The sequence below is a fragment of the Entelurus aequoreus genome, linkage group LG10 (assembly GCF_033978785.1).
Source record: "Entelurus aequoreus isolate RoL-2023_Sb linkage group LG10, RoL_Eaeq_v1.1, whole genome shotgun sequence".
Taxonomy (NCBI): Eukaryota; Metazoa; Chordata; class Actinopteri; order Syngnathiformes; family Syngnathidae; genus Entelurus; species Entelurus aequoreus.
The window spans coordinates 14,132,794-14,160,110 of NC_084740.1; the positions used below are offsets into that span (position 1 = coordinate 14,132,794).

The following is a 27,317-nucleotide window of genomic DNA, read 5'->3' on the forward strand; positions in this document are numbered from 1 at the left end:
GTATCTTGTTGAACAGACAGACGACAGACTACTGTATATCCAAACCCCAAACCCCCACAACTCAGCTCAGGGGCATACAGGGATAATCAAAATAATACATTTGAAAACAAAGTCAGCTTCACCAGATAGAAAAACCACATTTGTAATCAATTAGCCATTAGGCAGCCATTTTAGGGGCTGTGACTAATGAATATTTTCTCTATCAATTAAGGTTTCTTGTTTCCTTGATTAGAAGAAGATTGTGGAAGATTATCTCTAACAAAAATAAATAAAAAGCCACACAGCTGGAAAGAAGGCAAAAAAATCATTTTAAATGGAATGCAGTCTTGTAATGTGACATTTTTGGCCCAGAGGTTACACAAAACCAAATAATAAATGTCTTCATTAAGTAAGACCATCAATTTTTGCCTTACTTATTTCTAAAGGCAACATCCTATAAATTCCGGCTCACATCTTTGTTGGTGTTGCTGTTGTAACAGGCATCAAAATAAAGGGTTTTCCATATTATTTGCAGTCAATGACATTTAATAAGACTTTGGCTTGCAGTTTCTAACGCTTTTCAGCCACAAATGTCTTGCACAAGGAGAAAATAGAAACTCGGTGTTGAGTTTGACAGTTTCCCTCGGATAACATGACTCATGTGTCCCCTGCGGTGTGCCAACATCCAGCTGCAGGAATAGAGAGAATGGTGGCAGACCGTGTTCACAGTGATGAGATGTTCTAACCAACGTTAACTGGGCTGCTCAAGTCTGGGCCTCACCCAATAATGGCTGACTGGTGAGATGAACAACAGGAGGGAAGGCAACTGTCTCAGGGCGGAAGCAAAAAAAGGACACCCTGTTCTTATTTCTCAGAGACAGCCAGTATGGCTGCAGTGCTGACATTGCCTACAATACATTCCCCTCATGTGTTAAACATAAAACAATATATATATACAGTATATTCAAGAGTTATGCATATGCTACACAAATTAATGATGCAATGTAATCCTTGGTAAAACAGACAATAATTTCAACCGGGTTATACAGGTGACAAACAAGCAACCAACACGCAGGTGCATATGAAAGCGCCTATGCTGGAAGTGGTAAAAATAAAGTGCTACATTTGTAGGTGCTGCAGGAGAACAGACATGGCAGACACGCAGACAGGCGAACAAGACAGGAGGGCCTCGCTGGCTTGTCTTCAAGTTACATAAACTGTTCCAGCTCTGGACTTAATCTATTGCCAGCTAGCCAGCATGAACGCTAGCAGCGGGGCTGCTGTGACACAGTTAGCAGCAGCACGCTAGGGCTGGGCGATACATCGATATACGCGATATACCGCGGGTTTGTCTCTGTGCGATATAGAAAATGACTATCGTGAAATTCGAGTATACGTTCTCACGCAGTTGCTTTTAGCTGCTGGCATTACACTACAGGCTCTCCTCGCTCTTTCCTGTGTCTCCTTCTCACTGACAGACAAGCGCACCTTCTTACATATGTCACATACGGTCACGTCATACGTATACGCCCTAGCGCAGCAAAGAGGTAGCAGCATGGGTAACGCTAGCTGTGATGCTAGCGCAGCCGTGCGAGTGGTAATACGAGAGAGAGAGAAGGTGCAAATCTGGTAACAAATGAAGGAATAATTAATTCCCATAAAAAACAGCAGGGGGTCCATCGTCTGGCGGTGGTTTGGCTTCAAGTGGGAATATGTCGAAAAGACAACCGTAATCTGTCAAGTGTGGGGCAAAAGCGTTGCTATAAAAAGTAGCATGACTGCTAATATGTAGCATCATTTGAAAAGTCACCTGCTAGAGAATGAAGAGTGCTCACTCCGCATGTCAACATCTTTGTTCGGTGCCACACGCCCACACCATCAAAATGCAGAGGCAAACATTTCCAAATCAACACCGTATGAAAAAAATAGTGATTTTATTAGTTGTGATTTCCTTCTCTGCATGAAAGTTTTAAAGTAGCATATATTAATGCAGTATGAAGAAGAATGTTTTAATGTAGACACATAGAATCATCATACTGCTGTGATTATATGCATCAAGTGTTCATTCAAGGCTAAGGCAAAATATCGAGATATATATCGTGTATCGCGATATGGCCTTAAAATATGGCGATATTAAAACAAGGCCATATCGCCCAGCTCTACAGCACGCACACACTTTACTAGGAGAAAATGCTTTCTGCCACTGTGCACCCTTCTAATGATCCACCCCATTATCAAAATGACCCCTTGAGTGGCTGCAACTACATGAATCAACTTTCAACAATATAGTGAGCCAAGTAGAAAAGTCCAGAAGGCAGCAATTTTCCATATTTAGGGAGTTCACAATGTAGTTTTTGTCTAAATTAGACAGCACGAAGATGAGCGCCGTACCTTCGGTCATGAAGTAGGGGATGCGGAACCTTCCTTCCAGGACCCGTTGTCGTAGCACAGGCAAAGTGGGTCCATCGAAGGGCAAGGCACCACACACTAACACATACAGCACCACTCCCATACTCTGGCAAGATCCAAAAGACAGATAAACAAATAATGGGAAAGCGCAAAAGAAAACATGCTGTATTGAATGCAAACGAAAAACGAGACACTGGAGGGTCTCCTGTATTCACTGCTCAGAATGTGGCTGTTTTTTCAAGAGGAGATTGAGGGCAGCAATAAAATAGGGCATGGCAGCAAAGAGGAGACTGTGAAGTATAATAGTGTAGCAAGCTATCCTAACCCAATGCTTTTATAAATGGGAAAATGTAGAGATGTAACGGTGTTGTCGATACCGCGGTATTGCAGTTTCAAAATCATTATAATAATGCTGTGACGTTTCAAACGAAAATCTGGTGAGTGTAGTTTTTTTCTGGTCTGAAAATAAACTACATCTCCCAGAATACTCTGCGCAGTTTGTTTCATCAAAATCCGTCCATATTTTTTTAGTTAAGTTACTAACAAACAGAAAAAAAACCCTGGTGAAAACATAACCTCTTTGGCGGAGGTAATCTGCATACGACAAAGCAAAGCGCGCGACCTTCGTCTCGGGCGACGGCACACAGCCTGTCAAGGTGCGGAGGGAAAGCGCCCGGTGGAAGCACGGACACTGCACGCCACAGAGAATATGAGTAATCTGAAAGCTACTTGATAAACCATCACTCCGAAAAAGATATTTGAAGCCAGCGAGGCTAACAACAGTTTGTGAGGTATTTACATTATTAAAAGTTAAATTGTGAGGTAACTTTTTTGAGAAACAGCATTTTCCAAACAGATAAAAAAAATGTCCACTGCAGAAAGTAAAAATTGACAGACACTAAACTGACCATCGTTGTTCTACAAAGTTGTTACACTGGATGTTTACATAGTCAGTTTAAAGACACTCAACTGCAAGTTTTTTTAATTTATTATTTTAACTATTTGCTTGAAACGGTGGATGTAACAAATATGATGATAAATATGATTACAATATATGTTTCTGGTTCAATTACAGTAATTGTGTATCCTAAAAATTCCTGCCACTTAGTTTGTCACACTATGGCATTTTTAACAAGACTTATTTTTTGGGGACAATACCACAATAGTACCGTACCTTAGACTTAATACCGTGACAATATTGCATCGTGAGATTTTGATATCGTTACATCCCTGGTAAAATGTCATATTGGCAGGTGCCATGTAATGGACAAAAGCATATTTTGCAAGCACACACTGTATATTTTGAAACGAAAATAAAACTCAAGCAAAAAGTAAAATGGTTTGAGCGAATATAAATGTATTTTGTGCTCAATAAATGTGTCTGCATGTTTATTAGCATAATAATGTGTTATAACTCATGCTTTCTGCATAGACAGATGCTCCTTCAGCTTTTTCCCCTATGCTTGCTCAGGCTGGCACACAGCTTACATTTGTGGCAAAAAAGCCATCAATGAGAACTGGACAAATGTACACTAATTGGCTATTTGATCTCTAAATTCCCTTCTCCCTTAGGGGAAAACAGTAGTTATTGCATGTTAAAGTGAATAATTGCATGCAAAAACATTTATCGAGTACAAAATGCATTTCTATTAGCTCAAACTATATAATTTTTTGCTTGAATTTAGTTTATTTTCAAAACATAATATAAAACCCAAAACCAGTGAAGTTGGCATGTTGTGTAATTCGTAAATAAAAACAGATTACAATGATTTGCAAATCCTTTTCAACTTATATCCAATTGAATAGACTGCAAATACAAGATATGTAATGTTCGAAATGAGAAACGTTTTTTTTTTGCAAATAATCATTAACTTAAAATTTAATGGCAGCAACACATTGCAAACAAATTGTCACAGGGGCATTTTTACCACTGTGTTACATGGCCTTTCCTTTCAACAAAACTCTGTAAATGTTTGGGAACTGAGGACACCAATTTTTGAAGCTTTTCAGGTGGAATTATTTGCCATTCTTGCTTGATGTACAGCTTAAGTTGTTCAGCAGTCCTGAGTCTTCATTGTGGTATTTTACGCTTCATAATGCGACACACATTTTCAACGGGAGACAGGTCTGGACTACAGGCAGGCCAGTCTAGTACCCACACTCTTTTACTATGAAGCCACGCTGTTGTAACGCGTGGCTTGGCATTGTCTTGCTAAAATAAGCAGGGGCATCCATATAAACGTGGCTTGGATGGCAATATATTTTGTTCCAAAACCTGTATGTACTTTCAGAATTAATGGTGCCTTCACAGATGTGTAAGTTACCCATGCCTTGGGCACTAATACACCCCCATACCATCACAGATGCTGGCTTTTGAACTTTGCGCTTAGAACAATCCGGTTGGTTCTTTTCCTCTTAGGTCCGGAGGACACGACGTTGTGTCCACAGTTTCCAAAAACAATTTGAAATGTGGACCACAGATCACTTTTACAAATTGCATCAGTTCATCTTGGATGAGCTCGGGCCCAGAGGCGTTTCTGGGTGTTGTTGATAAATGGCTTTCAATTTGCATAGTAGTTTTGACTTGCTCTTAGAGATGTAGCAACGAACTGCAGTTACTGACAGTGATTTTCTGAAGTGTTCCTGAGCCCATGTGGTGATATCCTTTACACACTGATGTCGTTTTTTGATGCGGTACCGCCTGAGCGTTCCAATGTCATGGGCATTCAATGAGGTGCAGTGATTTCTCCAGATTCTCTGAACCTTTTGATGATATTACAGAATTAAATGGTGAAATCCTTAAATTGCTTGTAATAGCTCGTTGAGAAATGTTGTTCTTAAATTGTTCGACAATTTGCTCACGCATTTGTTGACAAAGTGGTGACCCTCGCCCCATCCTTGTTTGTGAACTGAGCATTTCATGGAAGCTGCTTTTATACCCAATCATGGCACCCACCTGTTCCCAATTACCCTGTTCACCTGTGGGATGTTCCAAATAAGTGTTTGATGAGCATTCCTCAACTTTCTCAGTCTTTTTTGCCACTTGTGCCAGCTTTTTTAAAACATGTTGCAGACATCAAATTCCATCCATCCATCCATTTTCTACCACTTGTCCCGTTCGGGGTCGCGGGGGTGCTGGAGCCTATCTCAGCTGCATTCAGGCGGAAACATTGAAGGTGGGGTACACCCTGGAGCTAATATTTGCTAAAAATAATAACATTTTCCAGTTCGAACGTTAAGTATCTTGTCTTTCCAGTCTATTCAATTGAATACAGGTTGGAAAGGGTTTGCAAATCATTGTATTTTGTTTTTATTTACCATTTACACAACGTGCCAACTTCACTGGTTTTTGGGGTTTGTATATGCGCTGCCTTTCTTACCTCAAAATGGAACACCATAGAAAAAGGGTATTGACGACACATTTGCTCGCACACTCCTCTCACCCAGATGTCTAGCTGGGGGCCCTCATACTGTTGGCCCTCAAAGACCTCGGGAGCAGCATAGGGGGGGCTTCCACACCATGTGGCCAGAGGCTCGCCAGGCTGGAAGAAGTTGCCAAAGCCGAAGTCTGCAAAAGACAAAAATGGTTTGATAATTACATTAATAATTGGTTAAGAAAACAGACAATCCAATGTACAAACACCTCATGAAGAAATATTTAAGAGCATATCTTTAAAAAGGACCAAACCACAGGTCCCCAGTAACATTTCCACATGGGCTGTGAGGGTTGCATAATGTAATATGTAGTCCACATATTTGTATGCTGAACAAATCGGCCCCCCGTATGAGGTCATCTCCCCCCCTTCAGGACTCACATGAGCTCATCAAAGGCTTTGCTCTGACTGGTTGTCTGCAGAGCAAATGCAAATCAGATTTTATCTTCAAAAGTGCAAGACACAGGGGGAGACTACACACACACAAACAAAAATGGGAGCTTCCCAATTCTACCTTTTATTAAAAGTGTAGCCACCGAGTCAGTAAATGACAGTCACTCTTGTGGACTAAAAACTCTCTCTATGGGTTATTTGAATTTAAAAGATTCTCATCTTATCAGCAAGGGGTAGCCACTCCCATGTGTTGCTCCTTTTTTCAGCCGGCACAATGAACGGTTGCATCTTGAACTTGTGATGAGCACTGACTTCAGATTCATGACAGCCAAAATAATACATAATCAACAAGCCGCAGGTCAGGAAAACAAACACAATTCTGTGTGCCTTGTACAAATTGGATCCTGTGACGACAAAGGCATCACCAGTTAACCAAGCAAAATGGCGGTCACTTAAACCTTCACCCTCCTGCTTTTTCTCATTATTTGATAGTTACATGAATGGAAGAAAAAGAAGCAAAACGAATGAATGATACTGATTTAAAAACGCTGGCCTACATAACAGCAATGGAAGTGATTTCAGCCCATGCACACACAAAAGATATTATGAGTTGCAATTTTTTTGTTCTTATGCTGTTCACCAACAAGACTTTTCACAATTAGTAACAACTTCAACACAACCATAGAATTGTATTAACACTTGCACAATTCATATACTTAACCACACAGACTAATTGCAACCATTGAATGGCTGCATGGATTACTTCTTAAAGGCCTACTGAAATGAATTTTTTTTATTTAAACGGGGATATCAGATCTATTCTATGTGTCATACTTGATCATTTCGCGATATTGCCATATTTTTGCTGAAAGGATTTAGTATAGAACAACGACGATAAAGATTGCAACTTTTGGTATCTGATAAAAAAAAGGCTTGCACCTACCGGAAGTAGCGTGACGTAGTCAGTTGAACATATACGCAAAGTTCCCTATTGTTTACAATGATGGCCGCATGAAGTGAGAGAGATTCGGACCGAGAAAGCGACAATTTCCCCATTAATTTGAGCAAGGATGAAAGATTTGTGGATGAGTAAAGTGCAAGTGAAGGACTAGTGGGGAGTTGAAGCTATTCAGATAGGGAAGATGCTGTGAGAGCCGGGGGTGACCTGATATTCAGCTGGGAATGACTACAACAGTAAATAAACACAAGACATGTATATACTCTATTAGCCACAACACAACCAGGCTTATATTTAATATGCCACAAATTAATCCTGCATAAAAACACCTGCATGTTTGTTATGCTAGCTCCTAGCTCCTCTGCTAGCTCCTAGCTCCATAGAACACGCCAATACAATTCAAACACCTGATCAACACACACAATCACTCAGCCCAAAAGACCGTTTACCTAACCCAAGGTTCATAAAGCTTATATATTTTTAAAAAGTTACGTACGTGACGCCCACATACAGTCAAGTTATCGAATGTTTAGCAGCCAAGGCTGCATACTCACGGTACCTGATATTCAGCTGGGAATGACTACAACAGTAAATAAACACAAGACATATATATACTCTATTAGCCACAACACAACCAGGCTTATATTTAATATGCCACAAATTAATCCTGCATAATAACACCTGCGTGTTTGTTATGCTAGCTCCTAGCTCCTCTGCTAGCTCCTAGCTCCATAGAACACGCCAATACAATTCAAACACCTGATCAACACACACAATCACTCAGCCCAAAAGACCGTTCACCTAACCCAAGGTTCATAAAGCTTATATATTTTTAAAAAGTTGCGTACGTGACGCGCACGTACGGTACGGTACGTGTTATGCTAGCTCCTAGCTCCTCTGCTAGCTCCTAGCTCCATAGAACACGCCAATACAATTCAAACACATGATCAACACACACAATCACTCAGCCCAAAAGACCGTTCACCTAACCCAAGGTTCATAAAGCTTATATATTTTAAAAAAGTTACGTACATACGCAAAAAAAAGCCAAAGCTGCATACTCACAGTAGCACGTCTGCGTCTTTGTCATCCAAATCAAAGTAATCCTGGTAAGAGTCTGTGTTGTCCCAGTTCTCTACAGGCGTCTGAGTATCCAAGTCAAAAGTCCTCCTGGTTAGAGTCTCTGTTATCCGAGTTCTTCCATCTTGACTGCATCTTTCGGGAATGTAAACAAAGAAGCGCCGGCTGTGTACTGTTGTGGCTGACTACGTTCGAAAAATACGTCCATTTCGCACCGACAACTTTCTTCTTTGCTTGCTCGGCTTCCTTCTCCATAATGCAATGAACATGATTGAAACAGATTCACGAACACAGATGTCCAGAATACTGTGGAATTATGAAATGAAAACAGAGCTTTTTCGTATTGGCTTCAATGTGGAAGGCATACCCGTGTTCGCCGGTTTACGTCACGCGCATACGTCATCCTCAGAGGCGTTTCGAACCGGAAGTTTAGCGGCAAATTTAAAATGTCACTTTATAAGTTAACCCGGCCGTATTGGCATGTGTTATAATGTTAAGATTTCATCATTGATATATAAACTATCAGACTGCGTGGTCGGTAGTAGTGGGTTTCAGTAGGCCTTTAAGAGTGCAGTGTGTCATCTGCAATCTACTGAACATTAAATGATTGAGATGGATTATCAGAGAGGCCAATCAAAAGCTTGGCTTCCAATTTTCTCATAACATAAAATAATGGTTGTCCCTGTCATTGGGTGAGGCATAGCTGCAAGGGCTGTAAAACAGGAATTCTAAACCTGTTTGATTTCGGGGCCTAGTTTTTCCACTACAGAGGGGCCCGGAGCCCACTCAAATATTAACACTATACTAGTAATCTTACTCTTGCTTTTAATTGTATTCAATAGTAATGTCTAACCTACTGACAGTTTACAACCTTGTCAAATTATAAGAAATCATATGTGTTAAACCTTTATGATTATTATTAATTTAACACATAAACTTTAGGCTTAAGTCAAGGCTGATTAGAAAAATAAGTAATAATAGTAGTAATAATAATAATAAGGGACTCAAAAATAACCGACAATTTTTCTATAATTGTTTTTAATTTATATATATACAATTACGTTGTTCTAAAATAAACTCAAGTAATAATGGATATGTTTAACTAAAACGTCAATAAAATTAAAAGTGCAAATCAAAATACATGATACATGTATAAATTATTAGTCATAATTTCTGGGCTTAAAGCTGAACTGCTGTTTTCTTGGAATTTTACCTATCATTCTTAATCCCTATGTAAAACAAGAACACATGTCTTTTTTAATGCATTCTAATTTGTAACATACGGCAAGTACAGTTGGTAAAAGTTCATTATAGATTTTATATCAAGCCTCTCACTTGTAGAGTAGAATGTTGTGGCCACAAACCGAGAAGTTGGTTAACCTTGACATTCAACTTAGACCCAGAGATCACGAGAACGACATGGAAAGACTCGTTTTGCGACCACCTTTTTTTTTTCCACCTGTGTAAGGATAATCGTTCATTCTTCATCTAAACATCCAATCAGTCGGCATCCCAGAGAGAGCAGACCTTGTACAGTGATTGTCTTATTCTGTTCGTAGTTTGTATTTCTTGTTTAGCACTTCGCAATAGTTGTACTTGCTAGATCGGCTTATCACTCAGCTTCTAAAAGTTGTAGCTCATGTTTCTTATATTCAAGCTCAAAAAGATAAGGTTTTGGATCATCATTTGCCCCAAAGTAGTAGTCTTTAGCCGTTATGAAGTCTGCCATAATTGGTGGTCGTAGTAATTGTTGTAAAAATAGCGAACATAGTGATGCGTCTGTTACGCCGCCGTATTTTTAAAATTACGCATGAATGTGCCTGTTTTCATCACATATATACATACGGCGTGTCTATAAAACGCTGTTTTTGGAGTTTTAAGTGCTTTCTACGCAGAATAGAGTGAATCCAGCGGCCTCCATTGTTAGCGGACTCTTGCTAGCATTTATTGACGAGTTAGAATGCATTAAAAAAAAAGGTGTGCTTATGTCTCATACAGATTGTAAATTCCCTCAACAAAAGTGCAGTTCCCCTTTAGGAAAACTTCTTTAGAACTTTAGCTCTTTTGTTTGTTTGAGATTGTCATTACAAGTGGTGAAAAAGTGTATTAACCGAGTACCGCTGCGGCCCATACGGACAAAAGCTGAGGTTGGTTAAGACAGTGTTTTTCAATCTTTTTTGAGGCAAGGCACATTTTTTTCATTAAAAAATCTGGAGGCACACCACCAGCAGAAAACGTTAAAAAATTATACTCCACCAGGTCGCCGTGCCTTATTTTGAGTTTGTTGGTGTTTTCTTGTGTGTAGTGCTTTAGTTCTTGTCTTGCACTGTTATTTTGGTGACCCTTCCTGTTTTGTTGAGGTTTTCCTGTGGCAGTTTCATGTCTTCCTTTGAGCGCTATTGCCCGCACTTGCGTTGTGCTAGCAAGCAAGGCTATTTAAGTTGTTCCTATCCTTAATTGTGGAGACATTGTTGATTGCCAAGTCATAAATCACCAAAATGATTCCCGGGCGCGGCGCCGCTGCTGCCCACTGCTCCCCAAGGGGATGGGACAAATGCAGAGGACAAATTTCACCACATCTAGTGTGTGTGTGACAATCATTGGTACTTTAATCTTTAATCTTTAATGTACGGATGTACTTTGTGGACGCCGTCTCTGATCCACACGCTCCAAGTTTTTGCCGTCGTCCAGCATTCTGTTTTTGTTAACTTTGTAGCCAGTTCAGTTTTACTTTCGTTTTGCATAGCCATCCCTATGCAGTGTTTCCCATAAACTGCCAAGATACCTGTGGCGGTGGGGGCGTGGCTATGGGCGTGGTCACCATGACATCATCGAGTAATTTGCTTAATTTACTACAATATGATTTTCTCTAAAAAGGCTCAAAAAATGTATACTTACTAATTAATAACAACAGTTTTGTTTTAAACGTCCATCCATCCATCCATCCATCCATTTTACAATGTAATTACAACACTTTATGTACATATTTATATACAGATTTGAACAATAAGTTATTCATTGAAATATATTTATTAATTGTGGTTCTTACAAAAAATATATCTTATAAAATATAAAAGCTAAAATGTCTCTTAAAGCTCTGCCCCTTTAATTAGTGCATACTAAATATTTTAACGTTAGCCTACTACTACAACCATATTATTTACCAGCAACATAAAGTGAAACAGAGGCAGAGGTGTCCTGCCACAAATAAGGCAACAAGAGAAGTATCCTACACTTCTCTTTTGTAAAGTAAATCTGAACAGCCTATATGGGCATCTACATCAACTATACGATTTGCCTGAGAAGCTGGACAGGACCAAAAAAAAAAAAAAAAAAAAAAAAGTTTTTTTTTATTTGTGGCGGACGTAATTCTTTCGTGGCGGGCCGCCACAAATAAATGAATGTGTGGAAAACACTGCTATGCTTCAATGCCTTTTCCTTTCCCTTTTGTTCATTTTTGGTTTAAGCGTTACATACCTTTTTACCTTTTGCATATTGGGTTCACGACAAACCGTCTTTGTCTCACCCGACACATTCCGACTTTTTACAAAGCAATTAACTACCTGCTGCCACCTATTGATATGGAAGAGTATTACAAGGTTACCCTGCCGAGCTCTACACAGCACAGACACTAAGGAACGGCACATTATTTGCAGATTATAATTATTGATTTGCAAAAAATATTTTTGGGACCAATTAGGTGAAGTTGCATAATTTCCCACAGCACACCAGACAGTATCTCACGGCACACTGGTGTGCCGCCTCACAGTGGTTGAAAAACACTGGGTTAAGAAACACTGACTACATTTCCATGCACTTGTAAATTAGTCAGATGTTTTAAATAGTTTTTTTTGTGTGTGTTTTCCAGAGGTGTGGACTCGAGTCACATGACTTGGACTCGAGTCAGACTCGAGTCATGAATTTGATGACTTTAAGACTCGACTTGACAAAATGTAAAGAGACTTGCAACTCGACTTAGACTTTAACATCAATGACTTGTGACTTCACTTGGACTTGAGCCTTTTGACTTGACATGACTTGCTACTTTCCCCAAAACCTAAAGTTTAAAAAGTTATTTGAGAGCGCTCCGTAGCTTTCATTTTGTACGTGTCCGTCTATCAGCGTGTGTGCTGCGTGTCAGCGTGTGTGCTCTCAGTACAACAGCCAATCAAATTAGATCTACATTGTTTTCATCACACAGCATTCAGCCAATCAAATTGCAGGACAACCAATGAACAAGAGTTGTCAAACAACGCGCCAGTGAGAAAGATTTATACCAAAGTTGGTTTCGTTCGGGTATAAAAACTACGACTTGGTCAACAAAAAACGAATTGCCGTATGCAAATCACGCAGTTCGAATATTACAGACGGAGACGCAACAACTTCCAACTTCGTTCGACATTTGAAGTTGCACAAAGAAGGGTAAGTTTTGAATGTAAGCTAACGTTTATTGGCTAAGTAACATGACTTTTATTTGCTGTGTAGTTAAATCAGTGAGGCTGTAAACTCACTGCTAACGTCATAACCATAGACATCTTATAAGTAGACGCAGCATCGAGCGCTACTGCTTACTGGCGCGGACGAGACGCGGGGCCGCCATCTTGGAGTGGTGATCCGCTCCACTCAGTGCAATTCATTTGGCAGGAGCAATGAACTGTCAGCGCATTTAATTCATTTTACCTCACTGAATACCACTCATTTTCACACGCTTTTTTGTCATACGTGTAGCTATGATAACAGACACATGTTTTATTATTCATAGTTTGCTTAACAGTAATAGAATATTCGTATATGCTATAAGTGACCAGACGTCCGAGATCAAAACTGGGAATATAAGCCCAGAGAAGGGGGAAAAAAACGGTCAGCTATTTTTAAGTTGAAGAAACAATATAATTACGTTATATATACATGCCTATATCCTACATAAACAATGTATGAATACATTAGATATCTATATATCTTATAGACCGTATCTCTGTTGCTGCAGCAGCAGAGAGTTTATTCTGTCTTGACACTTTGTATTGATATTTTGTATTACATTCTTCCCTTAAATGATAATGTTTACAGTGATTGTTATATATGTATTTTTTATGTATGTCGCTTTGGATAAAAGCGTCTGCCAAATACTTAAACATATATAAACACCTGAAAGTCTTTATATCAGCTAAAACCACCAATCTGTTTCACTGGATTCAGAATAAAACCAAATGCTGTCTTACCCAACAATGTTAGTATTTGAATATTGTTACTTGAAGACTTATTCCTGGTTACAATTATACTGTTAAGAAAGCATTGTCTTATATTTTGCCTAAAATGAGAATGCATCATAATCAGTGGCGGCTGGTGAATTTTGTTTTAGGTGGGGCTGAAAGTTTGTAAACCAAACCCCTGTAGGGGCGTCATCCTCCCCCAGAAGATTTGTTTGTGATTTTCACATACAAATATTGAAGATCTTTGCTCCTTCTTAACTCTGTAGTAATGTTATTTTCATAAAATACAACCAAAAGTACATTAATGTTAAATCTTACTTGTGAAAAGTAATCCCCCGATTCCTATTTTCAACAGTCCGCTCATTTGAGCAGGAAAACGCTGAACACCAGCCCGGCATCTTTGTTTTCTACCTGTCAACTGTCAGTTTAGGCTGCTCGCCGGCTCCTCATCACCACTTCAAGATGCAATTTGCTCGCGTCACAGCAACCAATACTGCGTCTACTTATAAGATGTCTATGGTTATAACATCATTTCAAACACAGCAATATGTTGCGTCCACTGCAGTTTGCTTCCTTATTCATACTTTTTGTCAAGTGATTTTTTTAAGCAGGGTTGCATGAGGTAACTACATATAACGTTACGTTAGTCAATGTATCACACACAGTAACATAACGTTAGACGGCGGTCAGCAGCACCGCATATTTTAGCCACCTACAAAAAGACAAACATGGTCAAATAAAGGTCAGTTAAAATGTATACTATATTAAGAATATGTGTACATATTGCATAGGGCCCTGACATCTAAAAAGTAAAACTCTGTCCATTGTTATGTTCATGTATTTGTTATGTTTTTCATGTGTACGCACACATAAACACACATACAGTATGAGATGAGATCAATGAGATAAGGTAAGAACAGAATAGAAACTGCTGTGGAACTAGTTACAATGCAATATGCCATGGAAATACAATGTTAACACTTTTGTACAAACAAGTACAGTTGCACTTGTTTTTGCAAATGTGTTTATTCTGTAAAGGAATGAGTTAAATGTTTAAAAATGTTTAAACTATTAAAATGACTGGTTAATAGTGCTATTATGAATTGCAATGTCAGTACTATTTTTTTCCTGCTATTTCAAATGCACTTGTTTTAATAAATAAATACAGCGTTTTAAAAGCATACACAATCTGTGTGAAAATATTAGTCTGTGGTTAAAAGGACTTGAAAGGACTCGAAACTCAAAATGCAGGACTTGTGACTTGACTTGAGACTTTCCAGTCTTGACTTTGGACTTGACTCGGGACTTGCCTGTCTTGACTCGGGACTTGACTCGAGACCTCAGGGCAAAGACTTGAGACTTACTTGTGACTTGCAAAGCAATGACTTGGTCCCACCTCTGGTGTTTTCACACATTACATGTGAAGTCCCAGTTTCCATGCACTTTCTTTATTGCGATAATTGGTCATAGGCCTGTTGCCATAAACGAAGACGACAATTTTTTGGACAAGTGAGGATTCAGAACCTTATCTTTTTGAAGCTGAATATACAGAGGACAAACTACTGGTTATGGAAGCTGATCGAGCACGAAGCGAGGCTGAAAGTTTGGAGCAGATTGGGACGAGAGAGTCAGGACTGTCATGACTTGGTGGCGTAAATGTGAATCTTGCCAAGTTGTGCCGACAGAAATGTGCTTCTCCTGCACGGTTACCGATAGAAAAGCTTTTTTATCTGGCTAAGAGGACACTGCTCAAAGAAACTGCATCACAACAAAAGCAAACTGCTAACAAACCCTGCAGTGGTAGAAACTTGTTTCCACCTTCCCAAAATCAACTGGAAACATTGAACCAAACACACAACTGTCTATTGAGCAAGTCACTACAATGTATTATAGTAGTGCAACTACTGTACATACACGGTCGAGCTAGCAGTGTACAAACAAAACATGAAATGTGGGCTAATACTTTACAAGTACTGTAAAATGATTGTAATGTTTTTCAATCAGCACAGATTGGTGATGTCAAAAGTGATTCAGCTGATAAAGCAGAAGCGACCTTTTCTATTGCTAATGCCAGCAGTTTAAGGCTGTGCGTGTCTATGTGTGCAAGGCGAAGTGTTACTACGTTAAAAAACATTTTCTCAGTGTTTGCTCTTACAATAACAATGTCGCTACAGTTTGGGTATTATGCAGGTTATGGAAACTTAAAGTATTCTTGACGGTTTTAGGATACAATTCATCAGATTAAGATTAAGATTAAAGTACCAATGATCGTCACACACACACTAGATGTGGTGAAATTTGTCCTCTGCATTTGACCCATCCCGTTGGGGAGCAGTGGGCAGCAGCGGCGCCGCGCCCGGGAATCATTTTTGGTGATTTAACCCCCAACTCCAGTGTGTGAATGTGTGTGTGAATGGGTGAATGTGGAAATACTGTCAAAGCGCTTTGAGTACCTTGAAGGTAGAAAAGCGCTATACAGGTATAACCCATTAATCATTTTTTTATTTATTTAAAATGATTTATAGGCAGAATTGATTACTATTATTAGCTGCATTGCTCGCCGCAGCTCACAAGCGTTTTCTAATCTTTAGAATGCAGAAAAAAAAATGCACGAAAAAACATGTGTTTTGTCTCTCTTAAGGGTTGTGAACGATAGGCAAAATTCCAAACAAATTCCAGTTCCCCTTTAAGTGTTAGAAGATTCAGCACACACCACTGGTGTATCAAATAGATACTAAATCAGGTATGTTTTCATCAAGAAAGTTGAGGAACCAACGCTGTAAACATACTGCGCGACGCAAATAGCAGAAAATAGCTGTTCATGTGCATAACCACTTATACGACTGTGCATGTGTGAGTATGCGGTCATGCAGGTATAGCAGCAGCAGGTGCAACTGAAGTGAGAAGGAAGCTGAAGCGTCATGCCACAGCAACAACACACAGGGTTTACCACCTGTGTGTCACTGAATGATGCTGCTGTGAAGGTAAGATGTGACATGCAGGTAAAGAGCGTTTTTTGTGTATCTTGTTTTGCCAGTGGATTTTTTTTTTTGCATCAGAAGCTGTGACCCACTTAGTAGAGCAGAATACTGAGCAGCCCATTTGATGTCAAAAAGCTGCCGCACGCTACAGGCTGGCAGCACTATGCGTGTCGCACACGCACGCGCAAACACACACATCAGACGACCCACGTTTAGGCTAATATTGTGCTAAGTTTGTGTGTGGCAATGACCCAAACAGGCCCACTGTTCAGGACCTCTTAATACGGTCTAACTGGTCTGTACCATAAATAATTGACTCAAACTGCTCGGTGCTAACGAGGCTTCTACAGTATTAATCAACACAAGCAGAGTGTGTCATTTTTAGCGGATAGTAGGTAAATCTATATTATACACACTGTACACGACTTCTCCAAAGTATATCAAAGTTTCATGTATACAGTATTGTCACTTCAGAAGATATGATAAAATGGTTGCTAAAATGTGAGGTGTGTACTTACTTTTGTGAGATCTTGAACAACAGGGCTATTCAACTGGCGGCCCTGTGGGCATAATGCGGCTGGTTGGCCACCCGAGTTCAGAGCAAAACTTGGTAAGGACTTAAAAAAATAATAATTTGCCGCAAATTTAAATGAGTAAAACCACGTAAACCGTATTTTCCGGACCATAGGGCGCACCGGATTATAAGGCACACTGCCGATCAATGGTCTATTTTCCATCTTTTTTCATATATAAAAGAGTCATATTATATTGGGGTTTTTTCTAAATGGAAAACACTTCCTTGTGGTCTACATAACATGTAATGGTGGTTCTTTGGTCAAAATGTTGCATGGATGATGTTTTACAGATCATCTTCAAGCAGCTTTCTGACAGTCGCTACTGGATGCGCCGTTTTGTGGGCGGTCTTATTTACGTGGCTCACTTTCGACAGCGTCTTCTCCCCGTCATCTTTGTTGTAGTGTTGTAGCGTGCAAGGACCGGAGTGAAAGAAGTGTCAAAAGATGGAGCTAACTGTTTTAATGACATTCAGACTTTAGTTCAATCAATAACGGAGCAGCATCTCCTCATCCGGTAACAACAACAAGGAAATGTGTCCCGTGAAAAAACATCCGACCGGAACTCTCTAATAACTAAAGTTCCTTGGGTGAATAAAGTAAACTCACTACACGGGTATGTTTTAGCGCTTTCATGGCGAGTTTACTGACAGATATAAGTAACAACTTTACACTACTTTATATTAGAAATGTCAACAGCGAAGGATGAATGTCCCATAACAAGAAGATCATGAAAAAGAAGAAGCTTATCGACTCCCGTGTCGGCACGGACTACAAAGGCGGATGCGCGCAATTTTTCAGGATTTATGCAGATCCCAAATACAGATCAGCAGGTACCAGAAGGTAAGAAAAGTTGCTTTAGCATAATATTGCGAAACAAAACGCCAAATAATATGTCTTACCCTATACACATGCCATAATAATACTCGTATGTTTAATGCACCGACAATCCATCAAGCGGTGCGGCTTCATAGCTTGCCAAAGTCGTACTAAAACATTTTGATAGATTTTTGAGTGCCGTGTGTAATTTTTTATATTTTCAATGGAACATATAAATTGTTGGTATTCAGAATCAGAATCAGAAATACTTTATTAATCCCCGAGGGGAAATACTTGAGTCATATTGCCATCATAGTGCAGTCTACACATATATCTTATGTTTGACTGCCATCTACTGGTCACACTTATCATTACACCATGTACCAAATATAATTGCTTTGAGGTCGGTAAGCAAAACCAGTTTTATTCCGTACATAAGAAGCACCGGGTTATAAGGCGCACTGTCGAGTTTTGAGAAAAAAAAGAATTTTAAGTGTGCCTTATAGTCCGGAAAATACGGTATATTTTTTTTTACAATCAAACTTGAATTGAATTAGATTCATGTTTTGTGGGAATACATTTTTTAATAATGTATTTATTTTAGTAAAAAAAATCAAAAAAACGTAACAATTAAAATCTAAATTTACATCACCAGCTGGGATTTGATCCTAGTAGGAGTTTACCAGCCTAGCACTAACGCTGCATGCCATCTTGGAAATAGAGAATATTAGGGGAAATTTCCAATTATATTCTTATCAGCAACAGAGCAGGAAGGGGCTTTGAATACGTTTGTGGCCACATTTGATGTAAAGCGCTATGTCATTCAATAATTTACATTTTACATGCGGTTATTCACGCAAAACGGGGTACCCGCACACTGGATCGTGGGGCCCTAAGGACAGCACTTGATCTCCCAAGGAGCGTCTGCCTTGGGCAAAAGGTTGGTTGAGTCATTCGTCGGCCGTGATGACTCAAGTCAAGCTTCTGTAGCACATGATGCACCGGGTGGTGTTATGCCCAGACCGAACAACAACAGAGATCTCTGCTGTACACTTTGGTGCGAATCCAAATGGGGATTTTTCGGCCTTGGTGGAGGTCAGGTGAATTCTAAATTATATTTACGGATGTCTTTCAGTCCGTCAATTTGCAGAGAAAAATATTTTGAGCTGAAAACATGCAGGGCAGCCCCCCTGTTGCCTCTTATACCCCCTTTACTCTGTAGCCTCCACAAATCAAGACTTTTTGTGACTGACCGCTAGCTGGATAAGATTCAAACAGCCCATCAAAAAGGGGTCTTTAGAGAAAAGTGGATGTGGCAGTCAACAGCAGGGAACTTCTCACTTAAGATGCATTTATAAAACACAAACATTTGTATATGAAATATTAGAGGTAGCGAAAGATTCACAAAAAACATCTACGTTATATCTATACTGTAATTGCTGTGTACCCTTAAGTGGATTTGGGGTAAAAAGCACAGAATGTACAATGCTGCTCATGTCCTCCCCAGCGACTACCCCCCCACCCCACCCCATAATCGCTAACCAAGTAATGTTCTGTTCTGTTCATTGTTTTCCCGCTACAAAGATAATCTGTGGTGTGAACGATTGGCTGCGAATCAAATGTGTCTGTTTAAATTGGGGTAATAACATCTCAAGGTTGTAATCTTGGATCCTTCTGAGAAACAGATGAGCAGACGCGCAAAGGACCGTGTAATTGTGCCAGTCAAATGGTCTTCTGACAGAAATATGCTTCAGTCAATTTTGACCATTTCTGCTGAGGACATCGAGGGGATGACAACAAGAGGTAATTTGATGTTCTCAAACTGTTCTGTTCCTTTAATGGTGGTAACATAACAGTAATCTGAATTCTTCAGATGCACCACAAACTAAAGCCTCCAAAATCACCGTTAAGATTCATCAGCAGCCTTAAATAAATTTAACAGAAACTAAACACTTTGACAGAGCTGTTGTGTTAAGATACTTTAATGTTGAGGAACAGTATACGCAATGAACTGGCAAAAAGGTGCAAGCACTACCTATTGTAATTGTTTCTTCCCCTGGCTCCCGTAGCTGGACAAGCCCACCACTTCCCGGAAGACAGCTTTGTTTTAGAAAACAAAATAATTAAAAAACAGGCTTTGTAACACATCTTAAAAAAACCCTGAAGCTACAGATGTGGAAATCCCAGCTGTAATCTGTGATATTTCTACCTGAATAAATGCTTCTGATATTCTGTAGATTACATGTTGTACAAGTTAATGGCCTTCATATTGCTGCATGACTATGTTTTAACCTTCTCTATTAATTAATTAAATGTAACATTGAGCCTGCTAATCATTATTTAATTGAAGACATGACCAGAACAAGTTTTAAAATATAGAAATTTACACAATATTTCAGCCAGCCAGAAAAATGTTGTTCCAGTGATCAAAGTATGTCTTTTTCCAGCCAAATTTTTGGTGCATCAATAGTCAATGGTGCGCAAATAATAAACTATTTATAGTCATTCATACTGTAACTACCTGCTGCTGTTAATGCGTATGTTAGTGTGTTATGATGGTAATTTTTCCCATGGTCTGTGAACATATCGTGTCGGCGGGGAATGAACAAGTGTTGTGTGTCTAGAAGTGAAGCACGGAGGCAGAAGTGTGTGCACGGACGAAATACTTGTTGGAATTGAGCCCGTTATCATAAAATTGGCAATAAAAGCTAAAAAGAAAGTCAGACTTTGTTTTCTTCTGGACGCTACAATACATTGTAATATATCTTGTTAGGTGTGGCGGCTAATATGAAGCTGTATATTAATGATAAACCCTAAATGTAGTTATACCGGATGTATAGTGTAGCGCTTTTAATTTGAAGCCGGAAAAGTGTGTGATTGTTTTGAGAAACTGTCTTGACATGTTTCTGTGTCGCATCGATTGTTTGCAATAAAAAAAGTCTCCTTTCAACATCCTGACGACCGTCTTTCATTTCTGTTGAGTTTTATGTCATCTTACTTGCTAAATTAGTCACAGTAATAATCTAAATGTTATGTTATCACTGCACTTTAATTGTAATCTGAACGGAAGTAAAGTACAACCCACCTCTGAATGATGCGCACAGCAGGCGTTTGCTGTAGGGATGTCGCCTCTTCTCAAGACAAAAAAAAATGTAATTTTTTGTCGGGAGAACTTGCCATGGATTTGAACCTGATATTTCCATAAGGTTTCTTTTGTTTATTACTGCTCGCTTGTAGCTTATCAGTAGCAAGTGAACAGCAGCCAAGTTCCCCCCACTACGGCACGGCCTGAGTGTCAAAAAGGAAGTGTTTGTGTTAATCGCCCGTTAAAAAACTTAGTGCCGTTATTGAAATTTATAGTTAACTCGTTAAATTTGACAGCCCTAATATATATACATATTTATATATATATATATGATTGAATACATATATATATATATATATATATATATATATATATATATATATATATATATATATATATATATATATATATATATATATATATATATATATATACATATATATATACATACATATATACAGTATGTATAGTATGTATATACTTTGTGTACCGTATTTTTCGGATTATAAATCGCAGTTTTTTTTCATAGTGCGACATATACTCCGGAGCGATTTATGTGTGAAATTATTAACACATTACCGTAAAATATCAAATAATATTATTTATCTCATTCGCGTAAGAGACGAAGCAAATGTCAGCAATCGTCACACACACGTCAACCAATAAGAATTCGGCGGGGCGGGTCATGGCAGAAGTGCATTGTGCGTCATGGCAGAAGTGCATTGTGGGTCATGGGATGCTAACTGCTGCTATGTCCGTAGCTATTAAAATGGACCATTTCAACATTGGCGGTAACTTATAAAAACTGAGAAAGGCTGAACAAAAATGGCACCGAAAAGGAAATCATATACTGCAGATTACAAGCTGGACGTAGTGAAATATGCAGCAGAAAACGGCGATCGAGCAGCAGAAAGAAAGGAAGCGGCGCATACCAGGAGCGACAACGAGGAAGAAGATTTCATCGGATTTAGCGATCAGGAGTGACAGATTGTTTGGTAAACGTATAGCATGTTCTATATGTTATAGTTATTTGAATGACTCTTACCATAATATGTTTCGTTAACATACCAGGTACGTTCTCAGTTGGTTATTTATGAGTCATATAACGTACACTTATTCAGCCTATTGTTCACTATTCTTTATTTATTTTAAATTGCCTTTCAAATGACTATTCTTGGTGTTGGATTTTATCAAATAAATTTCCCCCAAAAATGCGACTTATACTCGAGTGCGACGTATATATGTTTTTTTCCTTCTTTATTATGCATTTTTGACCGGTGCGACGTATACTCCGGAGCGATTTATAATCCAAAAAAATACAGTAGTATAGGGTTAAGTGTTGTTTTTCCTCATTGGTTATGTTAGAAAAAGGGGTGCGCTCGGTGGGAGTATTTATTGTTTGGGATTAATTTGTATGTATTATATGGAACCGGTATTGTGACCTTTTGTTTCCTCAATTCTGATTATGCCTAGCTGATTATCAGCTCCTACCTGTCTCCCTTATTACGCGTAGTTGCGGCACCATATGGGAATAGGTGTGCTGTTAACAGCGGTTTCATAATTACGCGACTGTTAGTTGGATAGAAAATACAGATAGCTGTATCATTTGTCAAGAATCTCAACAATCTTCGTTTACCGACCAAAACATACCATTCTTACATGTGGATACTCAAGACGTATTTAAAAATGTCAGAAAAATTTAGTATAATACAGTACTTCAATACTTCCAGCTTGGGCTTGCATCTCCACACTTTCATTTTACCAAAGTCTTAAAAAAAAGGGCCTTCGTATCCTTCCTGAGAACTTCAAACGTTTGCCATGGCCTACGCAACCTTCGACCACTTCCCAACATGGAAGTGCAAATGGCTAAAGCAGGTACTTAAGACATTTCTAACCTACGGCAGCAGTGACGACAACAGCAGGCCTTGCATTAGAACTGAAAAATCCAGTGCAGACGTCTTATATTTCTCACCGATGAGAGAGAATAATGCTCTTTTCGTGCGGTCATACCTGCAATTTTGATGTTCATGTGGCCATCCAGCAGCAAATTCTCTGCTTTCAAGTCCCGGTGGACGATGTTGCGGTTGTGACAGTATTCCACCGCTGACAGTATCTGCCAGAACTTCCTCCTGGCCTCCAGTTCGCTGAGAGGGCCATGCTTCGCCAAGTAGTCTGTAGTTGGGTAGAGTGAAAGGGGGATAGAATGACATCAAAGCCTTACAAACAAAACTTAAGGCAGAGACATTCAGCTGAGCCAAATTCGGCTATGGAATGACACGCTGCCAGCCCCTAGAGTTCAGTTTAAAACTTGGGAGACCAACATTTTTGCAGAAAATTCCTAAAAACACCAGAGTGCTCCTGTTGTATGGAGGAACTTGGACCACTGTAAACACAATGTCAGATCCTTGCATTGACATTTTAACTTTGCCAGCAAACAAAGGACATTAGGGTCCAAACTTTACATAACTAAGCGTACCTCAGTCCTTTGCTTCTTGGCAGTTACGATTTTATGTAACTAAGGTGGTTGTTATAGCTTGTTTTTACTTCTGATTAGGGTTGTTCGTTATACGGGTACTAATAAGGTACCGCGATACTAATTGATTGAAATTGGCACAAAACTGCTTTTGAAAAGTACCGGTCTTTCATCTAAGTGCCGCTGTGTTGCGGTGACTACAGAGCCGAGGCGAGGCGCATGATGTTGAGTGTGTCAAAACGCACACACAAAGTGCATACAAGCAATAACATCGTGGTGGGGAAGAATGGCAAAAAACGACAATTCTACTGGTTAATTGTGTGCGTGAAGCACAACATGGAGGTATTTGGACTTCAAAACCAACAGTAAAGGCGACGCTTTAAACAAGGAAGCACCGCGCTTCAAGTGCTGCTTTAAAACACGCCTCGCCAAATGTGGCGATTAGTATTACCCCCTTTGCTTCAAACTTAGGTAAACATATGTATTCAGATCTGCACAAGGAGTTATAAAGAGTGACAGGTAATAATGTAGTTGTTACACCTGTCCCGCTGTTCGGTCCGGTGCAGACTGTAGTCGAGGAGTGCAGGGGAGACGTTCCCTTCAGTTCACTTTACCCCGCAATGGGTCTGATAAGATCCGCTTTCCGGTCAGAATGATGAGGCCGCCAATTTGTGACAATCTGGTTACTTTATTGTTAGTTTTGCAGGACACAACCGGACCCATTCATCACTTTACTGTGCAATGCGCGCGCTCCTCTCTCTCTGTACTCGACCACTCACTCACTGATGTCACTCAGACAATATGTTGACATTCTCATAAACACACATACTGTAAGCTACTTTCATGAGTTAACAGCATCTCTGTTGTGCACATGCATATACAAAATATGTAGACACGTATATGCGCACACAGCTGTTTGGATGGATGCCAAATATTAGCGGAGTTAAGACCGCCCAGCTAAAGTCAAGTAGTGCAAGTAAAATGAATGAATTTGGTAACAAATTGCTACAATTTGTGTTCTAACCTTTAACAGATGTGTGTTTTACCTGCTACATGGCTTATCTGTGTACATTTATCCATAGTTTTTTTTTTCAGTACTTACTAATAGTTGTATGTTTCTTAAAGCACAAACCAGGATTCGCAACCATAAATCATGAAGCATGTAATATTATGTAAATAAAGTGTTTTTATTATATTCTAATCTAATCCTTGATTATGGCAGATTATATGTAACAACAAAAACACAATGTGTTTAATGCCCTTTAAATTATATTTTAACCTTCTAAAATTGTTCTTTGAGTGTAAAAGGAAACATGTGTTTATTGTATTGCAAAATTTTCTGTTAAAATATTGACACTTTTTCGTAGTTCCCTTTATTGGGAAAAGTATCGATACCAAATTATTGGTATCGGGACAACCCTACTTCAGATACAGTCAGTAGTCATTTGTACAATTTTTTTTATTTGTACTAGTGGTCCTCTCTTTTTCATCATTTGGGCCACTCAACTGGTGGCCTGTGAGTTTAAAAACGTAAAAGACTAACATTTTTGCAGCATAGTCTTAAAAACACTAGAGAGATGTCATAGAGATGATCTTTGACTAGCATTTACATAGAAGGTCCTTTAAACCAGCAGAGTGCTCCTGCAACTCTGACAAAATAAATAGATAGTAAAGGAAAAAGTTTGCCCACCCCCGGTCCTAAGCTTGCTGGAAATATGGCCCCCAAAATATCCCTGACCTAAGGTATTTGAGTTAACATTCTCCAAATGCCCCATCCATCCATTTTCTACCGCTTGTCCCTTTTTGGGGTCGCAGGGGGTGCTGGAGCCTATCTCAGCTGCATTCGGGCGGAAGGCGGGGTACACCCTGGACAAGTCCATTTTCCAAATGTTAAAATATAATTAACTTTTTATTAAGGGCAGGTCTACTATTAACTGTTTATAGTACTGTTTCATCACAGCATGTTTTGTACAATCAAAAGACACTATGTTTTTCACTCCAGAGTGCCCTCTTCCAGGCGCAGCTAGAAAAGGAAGACAAAGTCTAGATTTGAGTGATGTTTTAGCTGCATCTAGGTGGTAGCCTGTGTGAAGTGAGGTGGTTGTGCAAACACAATCGAGTGAAGCTTTAAATCGCCACATCGCACCACATTCAATTTTTCTGATATGTATATACGTATGTAATTAAATACTATTTTTGGAGCACCATGATCTGTGGTAAATGTGAGTCAGCAGCAGGGTTCTTGTTCACACATCGTTTGCTTAGCTTCTATTCACACTCTGTGGCAAACAAGATAGGACACTGTGTTGGCTTTCCTTTCAGCTCAACCAAATGAGAAACCATAACACACTGTGGGTGACAAACACTAAAGAACAAACAGATGAAAACTTCAGAACGATTCATAAAGTACAAAATGTAGATGCATGGCTAACTGTGATTTTGAAAGAGGGCTATTTAAAAATGGCAACATGGGAACATGTTAAAAACCGGAAGTGAACAAACTATTAGTAATTGCCGAGACATGGAGAATGGGTAAAATTGATAAGCTCTGCTTCCTACTCCCATGTTAAATTGTGCAAGGATAAACATGTTATAGCATGTTTAAAATATAAACTCAACCATTACGTCCTATTACCATATTTGTTAACAGCAAATTCTTAAGACGAAAAAGCATTGGTCATGATGCACTGAAAAGTCACTACTGTAAGTGAGACAAACATTTGACTCGCATATAAAACATCCTCACAGGCTCATCAGTCGTTAAACTGAGAACATATTTCCTGTGGGCTAGAAATATTGAGTGACAGCCAAAACAGAATCAACAACCAGATAAAGGCATAATATAGTGTTTCAAAGTCATGACATCCACTACAAAGCATCAGTTGGACGTGAAGCCATTTAGTGATTAATTGTCTGGGGAAGAAGAGGTGGTTGATTAGATAGTACCTGGCACATTCCAAAGAGGATGCCATTTGGTGACAAGAGCATTTCTCATGCTTTCATGCAATACTGCTAATCAAAAGAAACACCCACAAGGGGAATGTGTCGAGGAGGTCCAGAAGAACCATCAGAACGTTTTTCCTTCATGCTCTACTTATGCTACAAAATAACTGAATGGCTTCATTTCAGTTATGGATACAGTTATTCAATTGGGAGACGCCTCAGTCACACCATCGAAAGTTGAGATCAGTTGAACCTCGCCCACTTTTCCGGTCATCGCTCTTTGCCGCTGCATTTCATTGACATTTCATTGCATTCAGTCACTGCTATTCTCCTGAATGAATGCAGCCTCAGATGATCCAGATATCAGTCATTGGATCGCTAAAGCACATCTGAAGGCAGGACCATTCAATCATAGCTAGACACCCTTTCTGTACTCTCACATGTAGTGCATAGGTTCATCTGAGTGAAAAGGGATTTCGGGAAATAAATATCCACCCATCCATCTTCTACTGCTTGTACCATATTCAAAATAAACAATGTATCCAAATGTACAACATATATACTATTAATTATCCATATATGTTTTTATTTGTCCTATATTTAAAATAATTTCTGTATAACATATAATTAATATACAACATTGATTATACACATACATGCATTTCTACACTCGAACCGCTGTACACAAAACAAACCACTACTGACAAATACCAGTCCCTTCAAAAATTTGCGATGTCCTGAACGTGCCTATTCACGTCAATTCCACCAATCCCCACAATTTATGCAAGGCCTTGCAACTTTGTCTAAAGCCTACAACTTTCCTTGGAGCTGTTGAAGTGTTCTTCAGCTTCAGGTATCTTGGGGATCACGCATCTCGGCACCTAACCTGGAGCCACAACACTTTCTGTCTGCTCATGAAAGCACACCTCAAGCTGCAGTGTGCTGGACTCGGTAGGGAGCTCCATTCTTGGGAGCTTTTAC

The 27,317-nt window shown here is 39.3% G+C and overlaps 1 protein-coding gene across 6 annotated transcripts in view; it reads right to left on the bottom strand.

Moving 5' to 3' along the window:
* The window catches only part of sik2b (salt-inducible kinase 2b), a 135,245-nt gene that overhangs the window by 28,883 nt on the left and 79,045 nt on the right, over positions 1-27,317 (bottom strand). For 4 of the 6 annotated variants that reach the window (XR_009827444.1, XM_062060179.1, XM_062060178.1 and 1 more), the window contains exons 4-6: positions 22,931-23,092; positions 5,769-5,956; positions 2,371-2,494 (exon numbers count right to left, since the gene is read on the bottom strand). Coding sequence is in view for 5 of the 6 variants with exons in the window: in XM_062060179.1 (XP_061916163.1) it covers positions 2,371-2,494; positions 5,769-5,956; positions 22,931-23,092 (474 nt within the window). In the remaining variant the exon portion in view is untranslated. The remainder of the gene's footprint in view (positions 1-2,370; positions 2,495-5,768; positions 5,957-22,930; positions 23,093-27,317) is intronic. The other 2 variants (XM_062060181.1, XM_062060180.1) reach the window with 1 other exon arrangement.